Source organism: Paroedura picta, chromosome 4, assembly GCF_049243985.1.
Source record: "Paroedura picta isolate Pp20150507F chromosome 4, Ppicta_v3.0, whole genome shotgun sequence".
NCBI lineage: Eukaryota > Metazoa > Chordata > Lepidosauria > Squamata > Gekkonidae > Paroedura > Paroedura picta.
This window is the reverse complement of record NC_135372.1, coordinates 82,245,208-82,271,854: the sequence shown is the minus strand read 5'-3', so window position 1 is coordinate 82,271,854 and position 26,647 is coordinate 82,245,208. Positions and strand designations below refer to the sequence as shown.

Sequence of the window (26,647 nt, the reverse complement as noted above, 5' to 3'; positions counted from 1 at the left end):
GCCACGTTTTCAGATATGTGAAGGGAAAATCAGACTGGAGACTCTTCTTAGGGGAAGATTACATGGCAACCAATTCCTCCCAGTTCTGCGTCATTTCCCTTCTTGTGTGAATTAGACCACATTCACCGAAATGCCCCTCTGCCCTAATACACATGGGGTAGTCACAATACACAGGTGTCCACCCTGTTCCTTCTGTCTCCCATGTTTTCACTGTTGGTAAAATGTTATGTGCCCACATGCTTCTTTCATGGTTGCTCCTTAGAACGGATTTTTGTATCCTATTGCTTACTACCCAAAGGAGTCTCAAAGCGATTTACAAACACCTTTTCCATTAATCTCTCCACAATAGTCAACCTGTGAGGTATGTGGGGTTGCGAGAGATCTGAGAGAACTGGGAATGGGCCGCAGTGACCCAGCAGGCCTCAGGTGTCTCAAAGCATTTTCCAATAGTCTTCCCTTTCTCTCCCCATAGCAGACTCCACATAAAGGAGGTGGAGTAGCGAGCCTCACAGGGAAGCTGGCAACCCTAAGAGGAAGACTCTCTGTGCACAGCAGTCTTGACCTTAGTAAGGTTTTCTATGCTGTTTTTTTATTTGCCAGGCCAAGGTTATTGGCCATGCCAATAAGTCATTCAGTTACTATGTGTCTCCAGACATTTACTTGTTCTCTATTTACAGTTTCAGGCTGTAAATATTTATTTAGATCTTCCTGCACTTTCCAGACTCACAGGACTGATGCTGGTCTGCCTGTCTGTGCCCCAGAATACAAACAGTTGCTGGTAAGGGCTGGCCATAATAACCTATAGGCCAGGAGGGACACTCCTGCACCACTCCCTACAAACTGCAGGCAAAAATGGCTCATTTGAAGGCTGGACTCTGAGGCATTGTATGATTTTGAAGTCCCACCTCCAAACCTCCAGGAATATTTCCAACCAAGGGGCTGCCAACCTACAGGTGTGGCCTGGAGAGCTCCTGGAATTACAGCTCACCTGCAGAGTATAAAGATCAGCTCCCCAGGCAGAAAGGGCTACTTAGGACAGGGTTGTGGTAGAGAAAAAACATTTAAGGCTTCCCACACAGGTTGTTGTTGAATTGAAAGACTTGAGGCCTACTGCACAGGGTTGTTGTGCAGATGAAACAGGAGACAAAAGAGCCAGTTTCCTCTGCAGAATAACGCTGTGCAGTGGTCTCAAATCTGCAGAGTTGCAAAGAAGAAAGACACATGGCTTGGCTGTGTCTAACCTCCAGGCAGAGCAGTATTTTAAGTGAGAAGGGGCTTTTCTGTGGCCTCCCTGTCAGGCAACTGTTTGGCAGAAGGGGAAAGTCCCCTCCCTCAAAAGGAAGGCCCTCAGACTGCCCTGCGTTGCTCTTGGAAAGGCCTCCCTCCCCTCAGTCAGGGCCTGTCAGAGGTTCCTTCGCAGCAGGCCTGAAGTGGGGGAGGGGGAGCACTCTGCAGCCTCCTGCCAGCTCTGTCAGGGTTCTGAGGCAATTTACAGTTGGACATGACAGTTAGGACAGCCTTGGGGCCAAAAGGGCTGGCGCAGCCTGTCCAAGCCTCTGTTCTCATCCCCCTTGGCAGCCCTTCTGACCTTCTCTCCCTGCGGTGGTCAGGAGCAGACTGGCAGCCAGACTGGACTGGGTGAATGGAATTTTGGTCTGTTCTGGTGAAGGGCCAATAGGAAGGCGCTTTGTGCGCCTCCCCATTGGCTGCTTGGCCCTGGCTGGACACTCAGAGGGCCCAATCATGAGCCGCTGCGCGGCTCCTGATTTTGCCCTCTGAGTTTTTATCCTGGACAGGGCTCGCCCTAACTCCTCCCCAGGTGGCCTTACCCTTTTATTTAATCCACTCCGCAGGAGCGGTAAAAAATAAAAGATAATTGCATTTGTTTACCACCACTCTTACCACCATAGGGAAGGCTGAGCGTCAAAGAATTGAAACTTTTGAACTCGGGTGCTGGAGAAGACTCTTGTGAGTCCCTTGGACTGCAAGGCAAACAAACCAGTCAGTCCTAGAGGAGATCACCACTGACTGCTCCTTAGAAGGCCAGATCTTGAAGATGAAACTCAAATACTTTGGCCACATCATGAGAAGGAAGGACTCCCTGGAGAAGAACCTAATGCTGGGAGTGATCGAGGGCAAAAGAAGAAGGGGACGACAGAGAATGAGGTGGCTGGATGAAGTCACTGAAGCAGTCAGTGCGAACTTAAATGGATTCTGGGGAATGGTAGAGGACAGGAAGGCCTGGAGGATCATTGTCCATGGGATCGCGATGGGTCGGATATGACTTCGCACCTAACAACGACCACCACTCTTGCACCAAGCCGGCTCAGGGAGGTTTACGTAACACTTAAAACCCCACATAAAAAATTCCTACACAATATAATCCTGGATGGAAGAGACTGACCACTAATGTTCCCTCTACTCAGTTTTCACATTTTCTGATTAGATGCAATTTTAGCTCAAGTGACAGTTTTCATCCTAACCCTGCTGCCTGAAACAAAACATTCTAGTCTTGACTGTTATGAATACTGACAGAAGAGCTGCCCAGGCTTGCATGAGTGAATCACAGAATCATAGAGTTGGAAGGGGCCATAAAGGCCATCTAGACCAACCCCCTGCTCAACGCAGGTTCAGCCCAAAGCATCCTAAAGCATCCAAGAAAAGTATGTATCCAACCTTTGCTTGAAGACTGCCAGTGAGGGGGAGCTCACCACCTCCTTAGGCAGCCTATTTCACTGCTGAACTACTCTGACTGTGTAAATTTTTTTCCTGATATCTAGCCTATATCGTTGTAGTTTAAACCCATTACTGCGCGTCCTTTCCTCTGCAGCCAACGGAAACAGCATCCTGCCCTCCTCCAAGTGACAACCTTTCAAATACTTAAAGAGAGCTATCATGTCCCCTCTCAACCTCCTTTTCTCCAGGCTGAACATTCCAAAGTCCCTCAACCTATCTTCATAGGGATTGGTCCCTTGGCCCCAGATCATCCTCATCGCTCTCCTCTGTACCCTTTCAATTTTATCTACGTCCTTCTTGAAGTGAGGCCTCCAGGTGTGGTCTGACCAGTGCCGTATACAATGGGACTATGACATCTTGTGATTTTGATGTGAATGAGATGCATGCTTTTCATTCTTGTCACCCAGATGTAGAAATCTGCACTTATCTTTCCTGAACTGCTTCTTGTTTTCATTTGCCTACTTTTAGAGCATGTTCAGATTTTGTTGAACTTTATATCTTCTGGGGTGTTCGCTACTCTTCTCAATTTGGTATCATCTGCAAATTTAATGAGGCGTTCCTCTATCCCCACACCTAGAACATTAATATGCTGAAAAGTACCCAGCTCTGTGGCATCCCACCACTCACCTCCCTCCAATCTGATGAAATACCACTGACAACCACTCTTTGGGTGTGATTTTCTAGCCAGTTCCTTCCCTCTTTATTTATATACTGTCCTCCCTTGCAGCTCAGGGCAGTTTACACTGGAACTATCATGAATTATCCACCTCACCCAAAAATCCAGTCTACAGTCCCCCAGGTTCCCCATCAGAACATCATGTGGAACCCGTCATTCAGTCAAAAAAGGAAACCAGGTTGGTCTGGCAGGACCTGTTAGGAGACAAATCCATACTGACTTGCCTGGACCAACAGATTGTCAGTGAGATGTTTGCAGATCTTTAAAATCTACTCCATTATCTTCCCTGCAATTGAGGTCAGACTCGCTGGACTGTAGCTTCCCGGATCATTTCTCCTCCCTTTTTTAAAGATTGGGATAACATTCACTTTCCTTCAGCCTTCTAAGAGGTCCTAAAGATGATGGACAAGGGTTCCGCAAGCTCTCCAGAAAGTTTTCAGCACTCTTGAGAGCACACTATCCGGCCCACGAGATTCGATTATAAATGTAAACATTCACTCCATGCTTTCTGGCGGAATGAGCTCAGCTCACAAAAACTTATGGTGAAGTAACACGAGAAGCCTCTAGTCGTTAACGTTGTTGTTGCAACCTAGCACACCGCGGCCTTCCGAGGCAGTCGCTCCTTTCTTCCGTTTCTCCCCAACCCCACGACACCAGCCGTATTCACCGCGCGCGCCCTCTAACGACTCTACAGGATCCCTCAAGCCCGCCCTCCGCATACAAGCCACGCCCCCTTTCCCCGCTCGTCAGTCCCGCGGGTTGTTTTCCTGACGCGGCAACAGCCGTACCTCCTCCTTGTCTCGCGCTGCCTCATTCAAGCCTCGCCCATTTCACGGCGCTCGCGCGTCCCGCTCCTCCCTTCTTCTTCCACCCCCGCCCGCACGGCCGGCGTTCGCTCTAGTGGGCTGTTTGGCATCTTACCGGCTCTCAAGATGGCGTCCATCATGGAGGGCCCGCTGAGTAAATGGACCAACGTGATGAAAGGCTGGCAGTACCGCTGGTTCGTGCTCGACTACAACGCGGGGCTGCTCTCCTACTATACGGTGCGTGAGGGCCCGCGCTGGGACAAACGGGGGGGAGGCAGCGGTCTGTCAGGCTACCCGCTTGCTAAGGTGGGGGCTTCTGAGAGAGGGAGTGTCGTGATCTCAGGGAAGCCAATAAAGACGAGGAAGAGTCTGGTGACAGCCAATAGGGAGGTAGCCTTGCAGGGTTAATATAAAGGGGGCGTGGGGCGAGTAATATTGAAGTTACGGCGACCGAAACGGGGGGTAGGGTGGGACTGGAGAAGGTGATAGGTCTGGTCCTTAGATGGTGTCGAAAGCCACTTAGTTTATGTCAAGGATACGGATTAACCCGAACAAAATTGGAATTTTAGGCTGGAGCGTGAAAACTGGGTTTTCTGGCTTGAGAAAGTTGGTTTGGGGATAGGAGGAGTATTTGTCCCATTGTTAAGATTGGGAGAACAGTGTTGGTATGGGGTTTTGTTTGAGGTTACGGACTGATCAACAAAGAACTTTCTTTGAGAATGGGAGACACTGTAGCAGTTGAGAACCAGCCTTTCAATTTGCATCAGATTGTGGCTATAGCCTGCGTTGCCGTACTTGAGAGGAAGTCTGACTAAATTAGTTCTGAGTAAACAAGTGCAGAATTGGGTTGTCCATCAGTGTCATGTCTCTTGCATTGATGATATTCTTATCTTGTAGTCTATCCAGTAGTAATTAAAGCCAGAGAATTGTCTAGTGCACTACTCTGCAGAGATGTTGAGACAGAAACAAACAGGGAGCCCACAAACAGCGCATGATGAGGAAAGCAATGCTGGGTTGGTTCCCAGTATCTAGTGCTAAATATTTAGTTTACATTAAACCATTTACATTCTGTCTCTCCGTTGAAGGACAAGGTAAACATTAGGATACAAAGCCACAGCACTTAAAATGATAGTTGAGTATTTAAAAACAAAGCTTGAATGGTCTAGTGCAGTTTCTTAAAATTCTTTTATTTAGGGTAGTGAGAAGTTTTTTGGGGAAATGTCTCACTAATGTTGTTTAGTCTGTATTTATTGTGTGCTTTTAAACTTTAGTACAGTTAAAAAGTTTAAATAGCTGTTCTTCATTATTCAGAGGCTGCCTTAGCCTATTTGCCAGCCATAATGGCTGATGTTGCTCCCTACTATATCTTACATTGTAGGCTTCTTGAGATGAAACTGCCAGTAGTAAACATATTGTGGCAACTTTCTCTAGATAAGATCATGTATGATATGCCTAATGTTATCATATGGTTGGATTCTAGTATATGGATAGAATGCTGTTTTGAGTTTAAAGAACAGAGGGTCAGATCAGTGTTACAAGTGCCCGCCTTCTTTGAGCAGTGAGAAGTTCCAAGGATTGATAGTTATTTGATTCCCTTTGGAGGAGACAGCACTGGAAATTTGGGGTGCTTTTGTAGTCATTTTTGTATCTGCTTTATTTCAAACCATACAGGTAGAGCAGAGATAGAGGCACGTTGGCATTCCTACATGGCAACATTTCAAGTACCTTATATCCCCAGAAAGAGTTTCTGAATGAACATAGTGCTTCAACTATCCCTCAGCAGAGTCTAACTTTTGCTCTGGCTGTCCCTTTCAGCAAACTGCTCTTCTTTTTCACTACATTTTATGAGACATAGGAGCATGCACTCAGACTGAGAGAGAACTATAATAAGGGTGGAATTTTGGAGAATAAATGTTTTAACGGGGGGGCAAGAGATATATTTGGACATGTTTTATAAGCATGGGAGCATCTTCCTTTTTTTTTCCACCCTACACTCTCCATTACAACATTACATAAGTTTATTTAAATATCAGACCACCGAGGAAGACCCCAAGAGTTGAAACGTGTGGGTTTTTGTATCAGGTCATTTATCCATATGCCAATATGCTCTGGATTTGTACAATCATGTGAGAATAATGTTGATGTTTTTACATTTTTAAATGTGCACATGAATGATAATAAATATTTGTTTTTTAATATTTAGTATATTCTTCTGCTGCTCAGCCTTTAAGGCTTCTAAGCTTGTATATACAGGTTGGGTTATTTTGTTCCCTCTGCTGTTCATCATATCTTTTAAAAGCCATCTATGGTGGTAACCATCACTATATCCCATGGCAATGATAATTTGTGTGAAGAAGTACTTCCTGTTCTGTCTTGAGTTACTACCCATAACTTCATTGTCGCTAGGTTTTTGTATTTTAGGAAAAAGTTCCCACCAGTTTTTCCCCTCCGTGCACAATTTTATAAAGATCTCTCGTGTCATCTTTTCTAAACTAACTTCCTAATATTTCTAGGTTGCCTTTTTTTGTACTTTTTGCACCATTGCAATAACTTTCTTTAGATATAATATTAGAATTTGTAAAGGGCAGCAAATTAAAATGCAAATACAATAGGCTTATATGAATTTGGCTTACTTGTGTGTGTCCACTGATGTTGGGTTTTAAGTACAGAACTCTAAATACCTTGACTCTATCAGTTGTTGGAGCAGCCATGCCTCAGTATATATGGAGAACAAAGAAGCCTTACTATGAATTTCCTGCTTGTGGACAGCTCCCATAAGCAAGGACAATGATCAAAGCAGTTCCTAACCTGATTTTGAAAGCAGCTAACTGTCCTTCACTGCCTGTTTGTGCTTCTTTCTGTCCCTTGGAAATTGTAATTTCATACAAAGGTACAAATATTTGTTGTTCTTTTAAAATTAGAACTTAGAGATTCAAGAAAAGCAATTTAAACCATAACCTATATATGGATTCTAGGTGGGTAGCCATATTGATCTGAAGCAGCAAAACAAAGTTTGAGTCCAGTGGCAGCATTAAGACCAACAGGATGGAAGCTTTCATGTGAAGCACACTTCTTCAGATATAATGAAATGGAAATTACCAGTCTCATTTTCTTCACTTCCACAACCACTTCAAGTTTGGCAATAACTTGTTCCTTCAGATCAGTGGTAAAGCAACAGGCACTCACATGGCCCAACAGTATGCTGACACTTTTATGGCTGACTTGGGAGCACTACTTCCCAAATTCCCACCCACTCATACCTCTCTTGTACCTGGAATATAATGATGCAATTTTTATTGTCTGGACACATAGTACGGAAGCCCTGGCAATATTCCGCCAGGCATTCAACGACTTTCACCCGTCAATCTGACAATGACCCAATCTATGCAAGAAGTACATTTTCTGGACATTACTGCAAAAATACACAATGGACACATAGACACCACCTTATCTCAGGAACCTGCTGACTGACAAGCATACTAAACATACCAAACGATCCATTGTATACATCTGGACTCTATGCTACAGCAGCGTCTGTTCCAGTCCTATAGAAAGAGTTTCTCACCTGTGGGATCTATAATAAACATTTTGGAACTAAAATATCCACCTGATGAATAAAGTCAGAATAGTACCCAGAGAAGGCTGTTGCAAGACATAGTTCCAAAGAGACAATAATAGAACACCACTAGTGGTCATATACAGCTCTCAACTTAAAAGAGTTCAATGCATCATCAGCAACTTGCAACCTCAACTGCATAATGACAGCTGTCTTTCATAAGTACTGGGAGGCAAACCTTAAAATAATAAATGTTTTTTAAAGATATGTCACTTTATCCTGGCTATCTCAGAGCAGTTACTGGCTTTTCTTGCTCACAGACAGCCCTACAATCTCAAACAACTCCTCACCGACAATAATACAACGTCTGATTTGAACTGGTAACAGCTTACAATAAACCTAATTGCCAGCTTTGCTGCTGCACACACCCAGACAGCACAATCAGTGAACCTAACAATGTCAATGACACTATCTAAGGCTTATTCACATGCTCATCTTTGAACATTCTATACCTTTCCAAAATGTCCAGTGATGGGCCTGAAGAGGGTGGGGAGGAGCCCCGGGTGGTTGTGTACACAGCTCTGCTTCCCAACCATATTCAGCATGATCATGTCACTTCTGGGGTTTTTTGAAGCTTAAAGTATGTTTTGGGGGTTTCTCAACAGTAAAAAAAATAGAACAAAATTGCCTTACACCAAACGATAAATGGATGCAAATCGGACATCAAGAATTACAAGACTGAAAAGCCTGTAGGACAGTGATTCTCAACCTTCCTAATGCCGTTACCCTTTAATACAGTTCCTCATGTTGTGGTGACCGACCCCCAACCATAAAATTATGCAAGTGTTCTTTCACAGAAATTAAACCGAAACTGACCAATGGCGTGAGGATCCATTGTTCATGATGGTATATAATTTTTTTTCCGGGGTTTCTCAGTTCAGTTCTGCCTCTTGTCCTGCCAAGCTGCGCCGCCACCTGGAGCGGCTGGGGGGAGACTGTGCTGAGTTGGAGGCGTGGTGGAGTGGCTAGATGCTGAGCATGGACGTCTGCAGGATGAGCAGCAACAGTGGCAGAACTCCCTCCAGCCAAGCTGCTCGCCCTGCTGCGACCCCTGTGAAAAGTTTGTTCAACCCCCAAAGGGGTCTCAACCCCCAGGTTGAAAACCACGGCTGTAGGAGAACACTTCAGCCTTCCAGGTCATTCAATGGGTGACATCAAAGTAATGGTTTTATTGCAAGGTAACTTCAGGAACAAACTATAGAAAGAATAATTGCTGAGTTGCAAGTTATTACAACACTCAGAACAATTGAACCCCTGGATTTAATAGGGATATTGGTTTCTTATATCACCACATCTGCTAACTTCATTCAGGCCTTACATCTGTATTCTCACCAATCCCCCAGAAGGACCCTGTTCCCTCTCTATTTTATTTTATGCCTTATTTGGAATAATAGATTAGAATAGTAGATTGTAATTTACTGTAATGAATAGTAAAATGTAATGTTATTTGAAATGGTAGATTGGAATGTATTTATGGGGACTGGAGAGATAATTCTACACAGCCAGTCACCCCACTTCAAAGAGGAGGATACTGTAAGGTCACCTCCATGTTTGAGAGGAGATGGATAGAGCATAATGGTAGGAGTTAAATTACTGCCAGCATTTCATCATTAAGGATACATCTGTCCAGCAGTGTCCAATTTTGACATATTTCACTCTCTATGCCTTCAGAATTAAACCCAAACAAATGGCAACCATATAAACTAAGCTTCTTATTCCTTTTTGATCCTTGAATCTGTTAAACATCTTCATTACTCTGTATGCTAATTTACTGCTCACCCTCTACCTATATATATTCACTGATAATTTCCATTTCATTGTATTTGAAGAAGTATGCCTGCACATAAAAAACATCTACCTTGAAAAAAACTTTATCGGTCTTAAAGGTTTCCCTAGACTCAGAGTTTACAACCTGCATAGAACAGCAGAAATGTTTTTGCCAGAATCTTTTCTTTTTTATTGCAGATAGCTGCTCACCACTTCATTAGAACAGTTTGCTGATAAAGTTTGAGACACAATTAAAGGCTGGGATAGAGAAAACTAAACAAAGATCGTCTTACTGGGAAGTTTCTTTTGTTCGGCACATAAATGTAAAATCATAGCTGACACAATTGAAGGCTTATACATGGCTTCCTTCTATTGTTCTCCAACACTTAGCTAAGTTTTAGCAGAGCAAAAAAATAAGTATCCTTATATAAACCTTATGAATGAGGTCATTGCATTCCAGTCTCATTGGATGTGCTATGCTCTTTTTCTTGTGGTAACCTGTCACTTTGAGTGCATTCAAAACAAAGTTTTTAGTGGGTTTGATAGACAACATAATGTGTCCTAGGCGCATGGGCATGAGGTGACGACCGAAGTGTTCAGGCAGCGCGGCGGGTGGGAGAGGGGACACGGGCGCTGTAGGTGTGGGTGGTGGGGGTGGCAGGTGCTCCCGGGCGTGGGCGGCTCGTCGGAGGCCTAGGCAACAGGCACGGCTCGAGTCCGAGGGCGGCGGTGAGCGGGCCGGTGTTGGGCAAGGGAGTGAATGGCGGCGGCGAAGCAGCAGCTCTTCAACTACTGCTACACTATGCTGGTTCTTTAAACTTCTCTATTCTGGCCCCACTGGTGACAAAGTAGCCACATGGTGTGAACCTACTTTACTTCCCACACTGCATTCTACATATACATCCCTACATTTCCGCCTAAGTGTAATTTAATGCATTTATCTTGGGATTCACACAATTTTTCATTCATAGCACTGTGAAGATACATATTGGATTGGTGTTGGGTTCGTGTGAAGTAGCACTGGATGTTTCAAGCTGTGTGGGCATATCCAGTAAATTTCAGCTTTCCTTTGGATGGGGAGGTCTGTTAATTTTAGATGAGAAATACTGTTTGGTAGTTAAATGCAAGCGTAAAGGTAAAGGTATCCCCTGTGCAAGCTCCAGGTCATTTCTGACCCTTGGTGTGACGCCCTCTAGCGTTTTCATGGCAGACTCAATATGGGGTGGCCTTTCCAGTGCCTTCCCCAGTCATTACCGTTTACCCCCCAGCAAGCTGGGTACTCATTTTACCGACCTCAGAAGGATGAAAGGCTGAGTCAACCTTGAACCGGCTGCTGGGATTGAACTCCCAGCCTTGTGGGCAGAGCTTCAGATAGCATGTCTACTGCCTTACCACTCTGCACGACAAGAGGCTCAAAATGCAAGCTTAAGAGAGGATATATTTGCAATGTGTGTGAGTGTATAGGTCAGAAATAGTACACTGTTTAGAGAGCAGTGTAGTGGTTAAAAATCTTGGTTAGACTAATATCTGGTAGACCAAGGTTCAGATCCTCCCTCATGCCATGGAAGCTTGCTGGGTTACCTTGGGCCAGTCACGCTTTAAGCCTAACTTACTTTACATGGTTGTTGTGATGTTAAAATAAAATGATGTAACTCACTTCAGGTTCCCATTGGATATAGAATCAGATTGTAAATAAACTTAATTTTAAAAGCTTCCTTTGCAGATTGTTGTAGGTTTTCATGCTTTTTGAAACAGTGGCATATGGTAGACTGGCATTCAGCGGCTTAAAAATATGTGTATGAGTATACAATTATCTTCCTTTTAGAAGTTGTTACTATTTAAATGTTACTATCTAGATCCACGAGAGCCTAATAATTATCGACCTGTCTTGCATTTAGCGTTTCTGGGGAAGATAATAGAAAGGGCAGTCGCAAACCAACTGATGGAATACCTGGAAGAAGATTCGGTCCTAGACCCATCCCGGTCAGGTTTCCGGCCTGGCCATGGGATAGAGACAGTGCTAGTTGCCCTGATGGACGACCTCCGTCGCCAGTTGGACCGAGGCGGGTCAGCACTCCTGATATTACTAGACCTCTCAGCAGCATTCGACACAGTCGATCATGAGCTACTAGCTCGCCACCTCATCGATGCCGGAATACGAGGGACAGCCCTTCAGTGGCTGATCTCCTTCCTCCGGGATCGTGGACAGACAGAGCAATAGGAGAGAGAACATCAGACCGCTGACAACTTATTTGTGGAGTCCCACAGGGAGCGGTCCTCTCTCCTATTCTATTCAACATCTTCATGCGCCCTCTTGCACAACTGGTACGGAAGTTTGGGCTGGGTTGCCATCAATATTCAGATGACACCCAGCTCCTCCTCCTAATGGATGGCTGCCCTGACTCTCCCCCAGAAGCATTAGCCAGCTGCCTAGAACCAGTGATGTGATGGCTCAAGCAGAGTCGTCTGAAGCTCAATCCTTCAAAGACGGAGGTCCTGTGGCTGGGTAGGAAGAGCCCATGTGAGGAAGCACGCCTGCCTGCCCTGGATGGTGTGCAGCTCTCTATGGCTCACTCCGCCAGGAACCTAGGTGTGATTCTGGACACTTCCCTCACAATGGAAGTCCAGATCACAAAGGTAGTGCGGCTGGCATTCTACCACCTCCACCAAGCCAAGCTACTAGCGCCCTACCTGGCCCTGGAACACCTAGCCACAGTGATCCATGCGACGGTTACGTCTAGACTGGAATTTTGTAACTCGCTCTACGCAGGCCTGCCCTTAGTCTTGACCGGGAAACTACAGCTGGTTCAAGATGCAGCGGCCAGGATCCTCACTGCAACACCATGAAGGTCCCACATCCGGCCCATTCTCCATCAACTGCAATGGTTGCCAATTGAATTCTGGATCAGACTAAAGGTTCTGGTAATTACCTTCAAGGCCATATGCGGTCAGGGCCCAGTGTACCTGAGGGATCGCCTCCCTGCCTACGCCCCCAAAAGAGCCCTGTGCTCCACTGCTACCAACCAGCTAAGAGTCCCTGGCCCAAAGAAGTTTGCCTGGTCTCGACCAGAGCCAGAGCATTCTCTGTTCTGGCCCCCACCTGGTGGAACGAGCTCCTGGAGGAGGTCAGGACCCTGACGGAGCTTAAACAGTTCCGCAGGGCCTGCAAGGAGGAGCTCTTCTGCCAGGCATTTGGTTGAGACCAGATATAACTAACAGTGGCCAAAGGGCCCCTGCTCCCCCCCTCCCCCCCTCCCTCAGAACACCACCTATACACTCTGGACCTGTTTGTATGTTGCACTGTTGTATTGTTTATTGGTTATACTATTATAATGTTATCTGTTTATAATTATCAGTTATTATTGCACGGTTATTCAGATGTTTTATAGACTGTTCCATGTATTGTTCCTATGTTATTATGTAAACCGTCCTGAGCCCCCGGGGAGGGCGATATATAAATATAATAAATAATAATAATAAAATAATAAAAGCAAGATCTTGAGATGACTGGGGAATGACAAAAAAGTGATAAAAGTTCTGCTATTGCTTTCAGCATCCACAAGAGGGTGCCAAATTCCTATTCGTCGTAATTCTTGAAACAACATGAACAAATCCCTGTAATAACTTTTATTGGCTTGACCAAATTACCATATATACTCGCATATAAGCCGAGGCACCTAATTATACCACAAAATGCTGGAAAAACTTATTGACTCACATATAAGTTGAAGTTGGTTTTTGGATAGTGGCTTTTTCTCCTTTCCCCCCTCCCATTTTGGGCAGAATCTTTTTTTTCTTTTTCTTCCCACCCTCATCGCCCTCCTCTTTCCCTTCTCCCCCTCTTGCCTTTTTATATCCATTCCTGTGCTCCTTCTGTTCCCTCTCTCTCTCCCCCTCTCACTTGCGCTTTTTCGCCCTTCCTGTCTTTCTGCCTTCCTTTCTTTCTCCCTTCTATCCATCCCTTCACCCACCCCTTGCCCTCCTTTCTCCCTCCCATCCCTCCTTCCCTTTTCTACCTTCCTTTCCTTTCCTTTATTCTTCCTCCCAATCCCCTAGCGCCCGCTGTATTTTTTCTACAGTTGGTTTAATTTCTAGTGTCCTTATAATACAAGTTACAAAGCTGCAATTCTTGTGTGTAGATTTTTTGCAGGAGTAAGTGCCAGTAGTACCATCCTATGAAAGTAAGTTTTACTGACTTCAGCACCGCTTGCTCCCAAAGAAAGCTACTCATAATAATTATCTTTATTTATTTTTTGGATTTTCATACCACCCATTCTTTATGGCTCTCGGCAGTTTATATGGAACATTGCATAAATTTACATGGAACATTATAACAATCTATGACATTATACAAATTTCAATAGAACATAACAACAATCTATCAAGTAACAATTCACAACACAACATGAATAACAACAACACTGGGGAGATCAAATTATTCAGTCATGTAAGGATGTCTGAGGGGGGCCCAGCAAATGTTCCGAGTCAGTCAGCCTCTAGCGAATGCCTGGTGGAGGAGCTCCCTTTTGCAGGCCCTGCGGAATTGTGGAAGTTCGGGCAGGGCCTGCAAAATATTATATTAAAATAAAAAGTTACATTTTATTTTTAAAACTATCAACATTTATTCCAGCATGAGCTTTCTTGAGTCTCTCAGAGCTACCCTTTTGGAACTCTTGCCTCCTGAAAAAGGTATACAAGCATATCTGTAAATCTGTATCAAATCATGTACAGGGAATAGTGGAGTTACATATATGCTCATGGAGTACAGGATGGTAAAAACTCCCTGTTAGCATTAGCCAGGGCTGATCCTCTGCCACTCTTGCTGTAGACCTGCTGCTGAGAATTCCCCCTATGCAAGACTACCACAATGACTACTAATAACCTGTTCCACAGTACAGTACTGCTGTTCTAAAGTTTATTTGCACTGCTCTGAATAGATGTGTTGACTGATTATCCCTTAGAATAAATATCACAAAGCTGTGTATTTTATTGTTAAAGTCTCCAGCCCAGTTTGATTTGTAGGTTTAACAGAAAAAATTATGTTTGACCAGTAGGAAGTTTTTAGCAAACAAAAACATGTCTGGAAGTGAACCTTCAGTTTTGTGTCTCAGTTTGTACAGCTTCTGCTATAGTTGATCTTTTCATGCTTTTATCTGGCTTCAATAATCTAATTTGTGCACTATCTTCTTAATCACAAACAGTTGAAGCTTTCTTTAATCATTACTTGATTATCTCTTATACCTGTGATTTATTGATGACATGTTGATTGGCTGGACACATGGTAAAAAGCCATACATGACTTTCACCCCACTATCAATCTGACAATGAACTCTAAACAAGAAATACATTTTTGGACACTACTGTAAAAATAAACAAATGAATGCCTAGAGACCGCCTTATATCGAAAACCTACTAACTGACAAATATACCTACATGCCTCTAGCTACCATTCTTAAAATATCAAACAATCCATTATATACAGCCAGGCTCTACATTGCAACCACATCTGTTCCAGTCCCACAGACAGAGATTCTCACCTGAAGGATCTACAACAACTAAAGTGCCCACCCAATGAGGTTAAGAAACAGATTGACAAAGCCAGAAGGATACCTAGAGAAAACCTATTGGAAGACGGCCCAAAACGGTCAATAACATTACACCACTAGTGGTTACATATAGCTCTCAACTCAGAACAGTTTGATGCATCATCAGTGACTTACAGTCTCTACTGGAAAACGACAGTTCTCTTTTCCAATTTCTGAGGTGCAAATCTCTTCTTGCACGCAGACAGCCTCCCAATCTCAAACAACTCCTCACCCATAACAATGTAACATCTAATTTTAACATGGACACTGGCTTGCAACAAGCCCAGATGCCAATTTTGCTGCCACATAAATTCCAATAACACAGTCACTAGACCTAACAACATCACCTAAAGCATCAAAGGCTTATTCACATGCTCAACTTCTAACATTGTATATGCCGTTAAATGCCGACAATTCCCCTCTGTTCTCGAAATACGACAAACAAGTCAAACCCTCCACCAAAAAATAAATGGACAGAAGTCTGACATAAAATCTTACAGGACTGAGGAACACTTCAGCCTTCTAGATCATTCCATAATGAACCTGAAAGTAGCTGCTTTATTGCAAAGGAACTTCAAGAACAGACTAGAAAGGGAGATTGCAGAAATACAAGTTACTACAACACTCAAAACAATGTAGTCCCCAGGACTCAACAAGGATATACATTTCTTATCTCACTACGTATGCTAACCACATTCAACTCTTATATACACATTCCTTATAATCCCCCCTTTTTATTTTATTTTGGACAATGAAACTGTTACGTGATATAAGTATATTATGCTATTTAGAATCTAACTCTGTTCCCAGGACGGAATAACAAACTCAGCATGGCTTGTAATTTGTGGGGATCCATCCATGCTTGGGTGGAGATGGATGGGACTAGCAACAAGTTGCTTTTAATTACTTCTTTTCACAACATGGAAAGTGTCAATCATTAACCACTAACCTTGATATTTTTATTGCCCCAATGTTTTTGTGAACAACCATTGAGCCCAGAGTACTGATTTGCTTTTCTAGCAAAGAATTATTATGCTGCATATTTTGGACTTTATTTGCAACTAATTTACATTCTCTTTATATCTGCACTCTTATGATCCCTATTCCATTGTCTGAGTAAGTGTGCATGCACATGAAAACTCATGTGAATAAATCTTTGTTGGTCTCAAATGTTCTGTCAGACTCAAATCTTGTTGTGTTACTTCAGACCACCATGGCTACCCACTTGAATCTATCATTACTAGTGAGTTTGCCATCTTCTATATAATCAGTGGAACATATTGTCCTATACAGCTTAGGTGCAATGTAGAAATAGCGTCTGAATTTTGTGTCTTAACTTATTTTTCCAAGGAAGAACTAGATTTTGTTTGTTTAACCTTTGAATATTATGAGACTGAGTTTGTTCTTAGGGATGGTTATTATGGTAATATTTTTCTTCTGTTTGCTAGATCTTTTTGTTATGGATTGTTACAATATCACTCAAACACTCTGTATAGCCTGCATTTTCTATATAATACATATTGCAAGAAATTGTAGGTTTTTTGGTGTTAATCTCTTTCAACAAAAAGTTTTATAGTGAATTTCATTAAGCTGATAATTATTTTTCTGTTTCAGTCAAAAGACAAAATGATGCGGGGATCACGCCGTGGCTGTGTTAGACTGAGAGTAAGTATTTGTTTTCATACTTTTGCAGTTTTTGATACAATACAGCTGACAAGTCACTTGATTGTCTGGGCATTTGAAATGTTGCTGTTTTATTGAAGATCAAAACACAGTAACTTAATGACGACATTCATCTTACTACTGTAAAATAGAAACCAGGGAATGGGGAAAGTAGGTGCATTTATAAAAGTAACAGGAATATAATTATTAAAGTTTTAAGAAATGTGAATTGATTAAAGTGTCAAATGTATTTGCCCTTCTCTTTATCTCAAGGCAACACTTTACATGATACTAGAGGCAACGCCCATTGTACTCAGGAATACAATAAACGCTAGGATGCATGCCTCCACTGTGGCCTTCCTGGCAGGTGGCTAAATGGCAAAAGCTCCTGCCCACCCTTGGACTCTTGAGGCCCTGCCTCCAAACCTCAAGGAACGTTCCTGACCCTGGGGTCAGCAGTGTCCAGCTGCGGCCTGGAAATCTGGAATTAGACTGTAGAAATCAGCTCCCCAGGGAAAAATGGCCGTTTTGGAGGGGGGACAATGATAAGTCGGTTCCAGGCTCCTGGAGATGAAAGGGCTTGCTTGGGAGGGGGGAATTGTGTAGAAGAGAGGTTGTAAGATGGGAGAGGTTGGGATCTGGGGATTTCCTGGAATTGCAGGTCATTTCCAGGCAACAGAGATCAGTCCCCCTGGAGAAAAGCCCTGGCTTTGGATCCCATGGAGGTGCAGGGATGCCAGGCTCCAGGTGGGAAACAAAGAAAAATGCTGGGTGGCAGTAATTGCTAATAATAATAATAAACAAATAATTAATAAACTTGTCTTCCTTTAATGAAAACGCTTAATTGATAGCAAAATTTGCTTAAGGAACTGAATATAGTTCAGTCAGTATGTTCTTCAGTTCAGTTCAATATCATCAGAGTAAATAAAAAACAGTATGTTACAATCAAACATGATTCAAACATGAAAACATTGGATGACAAAGAACTTACAGAGAGTTTCTCAATTACTGCCTCTATGTCAGCTTTTCTCAACAATTTTACCATTGAAAAACCCTTGAAATATTCTTCAGGCTTTGGGAAACCCCAGAAGTGGGATCTCCCGGTCTCAGCTAGAGGCTGGTATCCCTGCCATTGGTCAGGGGTGCCAGCCTCCAGGTGAGACCTGGTGAACCCACAGAATGAAAGCACCTGTCCAGACAGCAGAGATCAGTTTCCCTGGAGGAAAGGTGGTGGGGAGAGAGAGAGAGAAAGAGAAAGGGAGAAAAATACTTCTCTCTCTACCATCTCTATTCCATGCCTCACCTACCAAGGGGGCTGTTGTGGGGAGAGGAAGGGAAGACTATTATAAGCCACTTTGAGTCTCGGAAAGACTATGTTGCTGATGGCAGTAACTTCGGCACACTGTCTCTGAGCTGGGGGTCTTGTTTATCAAACAGGGTCTTTGTGTCTTTCACAATACAAAGTGATGTTGAGAATGGACCCAACATTTAAAGTCAAGATATACACTTTTTGTATGTCCCAGGAAATAATCAGTTTACCATTTTTTTCCAAACCCATATCATCTAAGTGAAAGATTGTGGCCGCCTGGTCACCAATATGCGGATGACACCCAGCTCTATCTCCTGATGGATGGCTAGCCGATCATCCCCCCAGATACATTTACCAGCTGTTTGGAAACTATAGTTGGTTGGATCAGAAAGAGTTGCCTGAAACTCAACCCCTCCAAGACGGAGGTCCTCTGGCTGGGTAGGAAGGGGCAAGACCAGGAAGCGCACCTTCCCTGCCTGGATGGGGTGCAACTCTAATCTGTATCGCAAGCCAGGAATTTGGGAGTGATTTTCGATACCTCCCTGTCTGTGGATGCTCAGATCACTAAAGTAGCTTGGATGGCGTTTTTCCATCTGCGCCAAGCCCAGCTACTAGCTCCCTACTTGTCCCCAGAACACCTGGCCACTGTGATCCATGCAACAGTCACTTCCAGGCTGGATTTCTGTTACTTGGTCTATGGGGGCCTACCCCTGTCTCTGACCCGGAAATTGCAGTTGGTACAAAATGCAGCAGCATAGGTCCTGACCAGGTCTTCCTGGAGAAATCATGTTCAGCAGCTACTGAAACAAATTCATTGGTTACCAATTTGCTTCCAGATCTGGTTCAAGGTACTGTGCTTGACCTTTCAGGCCTTACACGGCTTGGGCCCTACTTACCTTCAGGACTTTCTGCCTCCTTATATCCCCTGCAGAACACTTCACTCTGTGGATATGAATCTGCTGAAGGTCCTGGGGCCTCCGGAAGCACACCTGGCCAGGGCCTTTTTGGTCCTAGCCCCTACATGGTGGAATGAACTTCTGGATGATTTGGAGGCCCATGCCCACAGGGCATGCAAAATGGAGCTTTTCCACCAGGCATTTGGTTGAGGCTATGTGGGAACCCTGGGGTATTAGATGTGGTCCTCCCCCCCCCCACACTCCTACTGTGGTGGTAGACTGTACTAGGGGCCTGTTTCCATCTTCCAGCTGCTACATATAAAGATCAATGCCAGGACACCTTGGCCCATCCTGGATCTGTTGTCTGATGGCATAATTGCTCAATCAGACTTGCATATAGGTTTTTGAAAATAGAATTGTTAGGTTTCGTTAAGCACACATAGGAATAGACGTAGCTTTTCCCCTCTGCTACCTTTCTGTCTTCATTTTCTTATGTAACTATCAAAGTTTTTTAAAGATATATTGTTGAGCATCCCAGTGTTGATTAAGGTTTAGTTAGTTCAAGTCTGTGGTCAGGACGGAACACATAGCAGGAGGCAAGAAGTGGAGAAAAAACCCTGGTTTTGCCTCCCTAAGAATGAGTGGGAAGAACACCTTGCAAGATGTCCTCTGTTACTTCAAGGGAGAAGGACCCTTCATGGTAGACAACCAATGGTTGATTTCCCCCAACCACAGTAACCCCTCTGGGGCTCTGGAGTAACCCTGGGGTTCTACATAACCCTGGTTGGGAATGCCTGGTTTAGAAATTTAAGCCTATTTATACATGCATGGCAGCCATTACATTGGTGGACAACTGCAGAATTCATATCTAGTACAAGAAACAGCATACTACATTCAGTGTTACTTTGAAAAATCTAACAGTGAGTTTTGTACTGGAGCAGTATTGCCCTACAGATAGTTATTATTATTTTAGTATTTGTTTGATTTTTATACCGCCGCTCCCATAGGTGGCGGTTAACACAACAGAAGCATCCATACAATTTAAAATCCCCATAAAACGATTAAAACAGTTTACACATATGGCAATGCTATAGTTATGCTCTATATATTGACTTTCAATCCAGTATTACTAAACAATGCTGGCAAGAATGACTACAAGTATAGTGAATTTTGAACAACTAAATCCTGTGTATGCTTACTGTATTGACTGTTGCTCACTTCTGAGTATGCATAGGAATAGCTTAGGCATAAGTCTCTTTAAGCAAAATCTAACTTTAACGCAAAATATTAGTTTTCGCCTGTTATGGCATATCCTAATAGTCAGTTTGGCCATGATCTTTCTACAAACCAGAAATGTCCCCATTCTTTAGGAAAATCTGGAAAAAGTATATTTTTAAAATTTAAAAAAATGATAAAAAGGAATGCCTGTAGTTTTAAGAAATGGATGCTTTCAGTACTTATTGTTAGGCAACCACAACATTTTTGCAAGCATTCCATGTTGATGAATGAGTAGAGAATGAGTCAGGGAAAGAGAAGAAGATATGGGCCATTGCCAGGAGGAAGGAAATAGTGTGAGGAGGGCGGTAAAGGGGAAAGTGAGGTGTCCCCTACAAGTCCTTGCTGGTTTCCTACCATGCAAACGGGCCAGGGCCACACAACTAGGCTGTTGTTTTCCCAGGTAGAGGCTGCTGGAAGAGAGAAGGAAGGAAAACTGAAAATGTGGGTTAGGGGCAGACAAAGGTAGGTTAAGTTTCAGGACCTGTTTTTCATTCACCTATCCTTATCCAGCCTAGGGGGTGGGACGTGTCCAGCTGTCCAAGTTGGAATAGAGCCAATCAGGGTGCAGCCAGCTTTGCCCTGATTGGCCCTGCCCCTGCAGCTCCCGCCCTCTGTCCTTGGACTCTAGCCTCTTTGCTCTCAGACGCCTCAGTGCCTGGAGCCAGCAGCAGGTAAGGGGAGAGGCCCCAGGCAAAGGATTGTGGTGGAGGGCCTCCTAACGAAGGCCTCTTGGCCTGCTAGGCTGGGCCTACTGGCCTGTTGATTGTTCGTTAAGGACTGCTAAGGAGCTGACTAGCTGACTGCTAAGTAGCTTTGTCGGCCCTGCTAATGAGCTGCCCAGCTCCCGCCCACCCCACTTGATCTGGCTGCAAGCTGCCGCCCAAGGCCACCTTAAGCTGTCTGGATGGGGTCCAGGGGAGGGTACCCTTTCAAGGCCTGTTCTTAGGAACGGGCTTTGAAGCTAGTCTTAAATAATCAAGAACTGCCAATTTTAATTTATGCTGAAGATACAGCATTATCCCACTCAGCAATTAGCCTGAAACATATGCTGACCTCAGAGAACATTGATTCATGTCTTTTAAGATTTTTTAAGTAAAATAACTAGGTTACCAAAATGTGTATCTGGTATAACCATCCATCAAGAATTCACAATTCCCTCATTGGAATCAGCAGTTTGGCTATATGCCTTTAGACTCAGGATCAACATTCTCTTCAACATAGTAAAAGATGATCCCTTTTAAAGTAAATGGGAAAAAACTGAACTAAATTGGTTTTTCTCCAAGTTTACTATCTTCAACAGAGAATGAAAGAACAGCATTTCTAAAGGTCAAAAAAGAACTATTGATATTGAATTTTAAGAGTACAAATCAACAGGCACTGTTGCTATACCCAGATATCAAGAATTTTTTTGGCAGCCTGATGGTTATCAGATAAATGCTAATATGACATCAGAAATGAAATATCGGGAAATCCCTTTTTCATAATGGAGTTGTTTTTGTAATACAGGAAAGATAGGTATTCTGGTTCACCTAGTCTTCGAATGCTCAAAACTTCAACGGGAAGAGAGATGGATTAAACTGCTGTGGGAGAAGAATCTTTAAACCTCCCCCCGCTCCAGAGGAGCGGGAGGAATAAAGGAGTAAGGGCAAGTGGGGAGGAGTTAGGACGGGCCCTGTCCGTGATAAAAACTCGGAGGGCCCAATCAGGAGCCGCTTTGCGAGTGTCACTCGGGGGCCAAGAGTGTCACTCGGGGGCCAAGCAGCCAATGGGGAGCCGCCTAAAGCCCGGCTGGAGAGTCGCCGCTCAGAGGAAGAAGCCTTCCCGAGTGGTAAGTCCGGCCGACTTCCCCTCGCCCAGGGAGCCTTCTGCCGGGACCTGGGGCAGCCGAGACTGCTCCTGGGCCCGGCAGTAGGCCGTAGAGCCCAACGCCCCCGTCTGGAGCCTTCTGCCAGGCCCTGGGGCAGCCGAGACTGCTCCTGGGCCCAGCAGAAGGTCCCAAGGCTACCTACCTTACTCTGTTCCTCCCAGCATTCCCTTTGTTTTTCCCTTTCTCCCTTCCTCTCTTCCATCTGCCTCTTTCTGGCTACCTGTTTCTCTCCCTCTTCTTCTGTCTCTATCTTCCTCCCTTTCTTTCTGTCTTTCTGTCTCTCTTTCTCCTTTTCCTCCTTCCTTCGCCCCATCCCTCCACCCACCCATCATGCTAGGGCCCGCTGTATTTTGGCCACAGCGGGCTTAATATCTAGTAAACTTATAAATGTAAATCAAGACCTATCTTTTCAATTATGGGATGTGGACCCATATACCACAAGGTCATTAGCATCTTATCTCTTAGCAACTCAATATAAAATTTAAAAACTTTCATGATTAACTCATGTGTTAACATATAATGGCTTAAGGCTTAAAGCCAAAGAGAAATATAAAGGAAAGGAAAGCTGTGTGATGGGTGGGAAGGAAAGATGGAAGCAAGGAGAGGTTATGGTGGCTTTCAGAGAAAGAAAGGAGAAAACAGTGCAGGAGGAGAAAATCCGGCCCCACAAGTTCTTATGGGTCCCATGCTCGTAATATGAGGCTCAGGATTCTTCCTAGAAAAGAGCTTGGCAACAAACTATTAATAGCTTGTAATATATCAAATGATGGTTTATTTTATCTATATGATTGTCTTGTAACTGGAGCAGTTTCTCAGTGGAACAGGCTTGCTCGGGAGATGGTGGGTTCTCTATCTTTGGAAATTTTTAAACAGAGGCTGGATAGACAGAGAGGCTGATTCTGTGAAGGTTCAAGGAGGTGGCAGGTTACAGTGGATGAATGATAGGGTTGTGAGTGTCCTGCATAGTGCAGGGAGTTGGGTTATGTCATATTCCTATAGATTAGCTTGCTATCATAACCCTTAAAGTGTGATGGCATAAGCATACTGTCTGCAATGAAGTATCCAGTTTAATGATTCACCCTGTGCATAGATAAGAGATTAATTTTCCTTTGGAGGTTGAACAGCCTTGAAACGGAAAGTACAGTCACCTGTTTTTTCCCATGTCTTCACACTGACTTTAACTGCTCAGTATGGTTGCTGCTGCTTTTTGGCCCAGAAAGGATCTTGTGTGCTAAAAAGGGGAGGGGAAAGTTTGGTTACAATATGGAATTTCGTCAACACCAAAAATAGAAGTAAGTTGTATGTTTTCATGAACCTTGGGTAGCATTGAGTAGGCAGGAATTCCTACAACTTAAGATGATGTAACTCATAAGCAAACTTTTGACAGCCTCTGCCATGCATATAGTTAATTTGCAATATTGGACAACAAACTCTGCAGAAACAAATTTAACGGACTGTGTGGTTGCCGTTGGCTAAATAATAGAAAGTGGAATTTGTAAGGGATATTAAAAAGCAACATATTTCTGTAATGCATATGAGAGATATAGTGATCTAAAAACTTCTGGAGACCTGTTGTTGAAATGTAGCAGTGCTGAGAACAGGTGGGTAGGCGGGAAACAGTTTGCCATTTCATGTATTTTCCAAGGGCAATTATTACATTCCCTCGATAATTCACGAAGTATATAGTTACATAAGAGGTGCAATTAGTTGAGTGTACTCCATAGGTTCTACTGTTTTAATTCTGATGATAGCCTCTGCATTAATATTTCACCTTGAAAAAACTGTATCTTCTATCAGTCACTTATTGAGAGAAGTGAAGAAATAGACTTGTCTAAGCTATAACCAGGGCTTAACATCTTTCATGTGAGTGTGGTGTAAATAGTTTATTTGACAACTAATAGGTACTGACTTTTGGAATATTTGACTGATGGTAAGCTGTTGGGTTTCCACTGTTTTGGGACGAGGGCAGGAGCTACTGACTGCTGTGCTTTTCGGGAGCTTGTGGGTACAGATCTCCCCCCCCCTTCCGTATTGATATTTCTAGATATAGCTGTAGGTAGAATTCTATTGTTGTCCTGAGAATATAATTGAACACTGTATGCAGAACACAAACAAAACTGTTAGCATACTGTTGGGGAACAAATTTAGTTCCTGATAAGCAAAGAAATTGGTGCAGAAAGTACAGGTTAAAAATACAGCCCCAAACCATGATGTAGTTACTATTTCATGAAAAACATTGTCCTCTTGAATTATCAGATTTTCTACTGCAAACCCTAGAGTTCATATGTTGGTGTATCAAAATGCCATTGTCTTTTAAAGCATGTATGACTTGCAATATAGCTTTATTTAGAAGAGTAGACTATCTTTAGAAGATTAAAGATTTTCAGCAATTTTTTCCTTATCCATTTTTTAAAGCCAAGTGTATGATTTCTATTTTGAAAAAGAGCTAAAAAGCTTTGGCTGGATTTTGCAGTAACAATATCTGTTTCAAATTTAGGAAAAATACATGGCATCCTTAATCCTCAGAAATCAAACTGGTTTGATTTTCAGGTACTGCCTGTTTACAGTATGAGATTTGCTTCCAAATTTGCCCATGTATTTTGTATTCCAGTCATGTAGCGGTAGGCTGCTGCTGATGTCACAGTTTCCTTATCAGGATTTTTTTTTTGCTCTTTGTTTCACAGGGAGCTGTGATTGGTATAGATGATGAGGACGACAGCACCTTCACAATAACTGTTGATCAGAAAACCTTCCATTTCCAGGGTGAGCTGAAAGAAGAGGTTCTTTCTTATAATAGATCATTACTGATAATTCTTTTGCTTTACTGTTTAATGGACTAATTTTAAGCATTTGAGATAATGAACTGCATGAGAAATATGCACAGAATATTCTGGAGTCAGAAGCACTGGGGGTTAGGCAGGGATTTATATCTGCATTGTATACACATGTGCTAGAAAGGGCTGTAGCTTTGGCAGGATCTGGAGATTAAAAATTTAAAGGATATATCAGTCAAGGGAAAAAGAATAATGGGCGTTTGTTGATGGGTTTTGCTTGCAAAAAAATCCTTTACCACCAGTCTGCCTTATCAAGATGTGCTGTTATGTTTTTCTGCATGAAGATAGCCACGAGATCGCATGGAGGTTGCAGCTTTTGTTGATATAGAATTCAAATATGCAAGGAGACCAGAGACAACATTTGATTTAAAGGTGGACTTTGCTTCAGGATCTACAAGTCCTCACTCATTTCATCTATATTTCTTTGTTCTTCCCTGCTAATCACCATTTTCCTGCTCTTATCCTTTTTCATATTTACTAACTCCAATGCCATCTGTTACTGCTATGTTTCGTCATTGCATGTTGTGGTTCACCAGTAGAAAGGGTAAGGTAATGAGCTTTTCATTTGTTCTTCCAAATACCTTTTAACAAGATTGGTAAATATTGTAATTTTTCCATTTTCATGGTTATAGCCTGTGTTTTATATCATGGCTTTCTCTGTTGTTAGTATTTGGTAATTTTTTTCCCTTTCTCATTTCCAGATAAGCTGCAAAGTAAATGTTTGGCTTGAGACATACATAATTATGTGTAAAAATTAGAGACTGACTTAAGTCTTGTTTTTAATACTGCTAAATTTGCCATGCAACAGTCCACTATTTTGTCTTATACTGTTTAATAAAGAAAACACTGCTGGGTTATTATATTGTCAAATACCTTGAATTATAAATGCTAGGCTCCTTATTGTATTCACTTGTAGTTTGTTGCTGTCTCTTCTCAGTGACTCGGCTATCCTATAGCTTTTATCTGGCTAGTTAAGGCATCACAAAAATTCTTTGTATTACACCAGATAGACAAAGTATAAATATTTAATTCCTTTGCTCTAAAGAATAAGCTGCTAATAGACCATAGCTAGAGCTATCCTTCAAAAGCTAGGAACTATATTGTATAAGTTGATGCAGTTGAAAACTGCAGTTTTTCACTGCAGGTATTAAAGGAATGCCTTCTGCAGTTCTCAGTTTGCAGCAATTCTGTAGCTGCTGGGTTGCCTACTTGAAGGTAAAGCCTCTGAAAAGAGAAGTATAGCAGAACAAAGTAATTCAAAATAATGTGATTTAGGTATTTGATATATTTCCTTTCCTATAAGAATCCTTATTCTAGTTTTCTTTAAAAAAAATAACTCTTTTTGTTCTACTGCTTCTTGCATGCCATGAAATTTCAGTACTTAAAATTAGGAGATTGAATTATTTAAATGCGTACTCATAGCTAACTTCTCAAGACAGTTCTTGGCTACTAATCTTTAATAAACTATCTTAGTGATGCAACATTGGTTCTAGATTGCTTCATTAATTGCAGTCCTAAGTAACATATTTATTAATAATGACATTGTAAGTACAGATTACTGTTGAGTGCTGATAGAATTTAGCCAGTACTTATGATTCTTATGTGCCTATAAATG

General features: G+C 42.9%; 2 protein-coding genes across 5 annotated transcripts in view; one reads left to right on the top strand and one right to left on the bottom strand.

Moving 5' to 3' along the window:
- Positions 1–4,525, bottom strand: part of LOC143835697 (calreticulin-like) — a 44,121-nt gene extending 39,596 nt beyond the window's left edge. For 2 of the 3 annotated variants that reach the window (XM_077333772.1, XM_077333773.1), the window contains exon 1: positions 4,334–4,488. In XM_077333772.1, coding sequence (XP_077189887.1) covers positions 4,334–4,358 — 25 coding nt within the window. In that variant the 5' untranslated portion in view covers positions 4,359–4,488. Of the gene's footprint in view, positions 1–4,333 lie in introns of all 3 variants that reach the window. The other variant, XM_077333774.1, reaches the window with a different exon arrangement.
- OSBPL9 (oxysterol binding protein like 9) overlaps positions 4,248–26,647 on the top strand; it is a 96,409-nt gene continuing 74,009 nt past the window's right edge. For both annotated transcript variants that reach the window (XM_077333767.1, XM_077333766.1), the window contains exons 1-3: positions 4,248–4,455; positions 16,801–16,851; positions 24,883–24,961. In XM_077333767.1, coding sequence (XP_077189882.1) covers positions 4,345–4,455; positions 16,801–16,851; positions 24,883–24,961 — 241 coding nt within the window. In that variant the 5' untranslated portion in view covers positions 4,248–4,344. The remainder of the gene's footprint in view (positions 4,456–16,800; positions 16,852–24,882; positions 24,962–26,647) is intronic.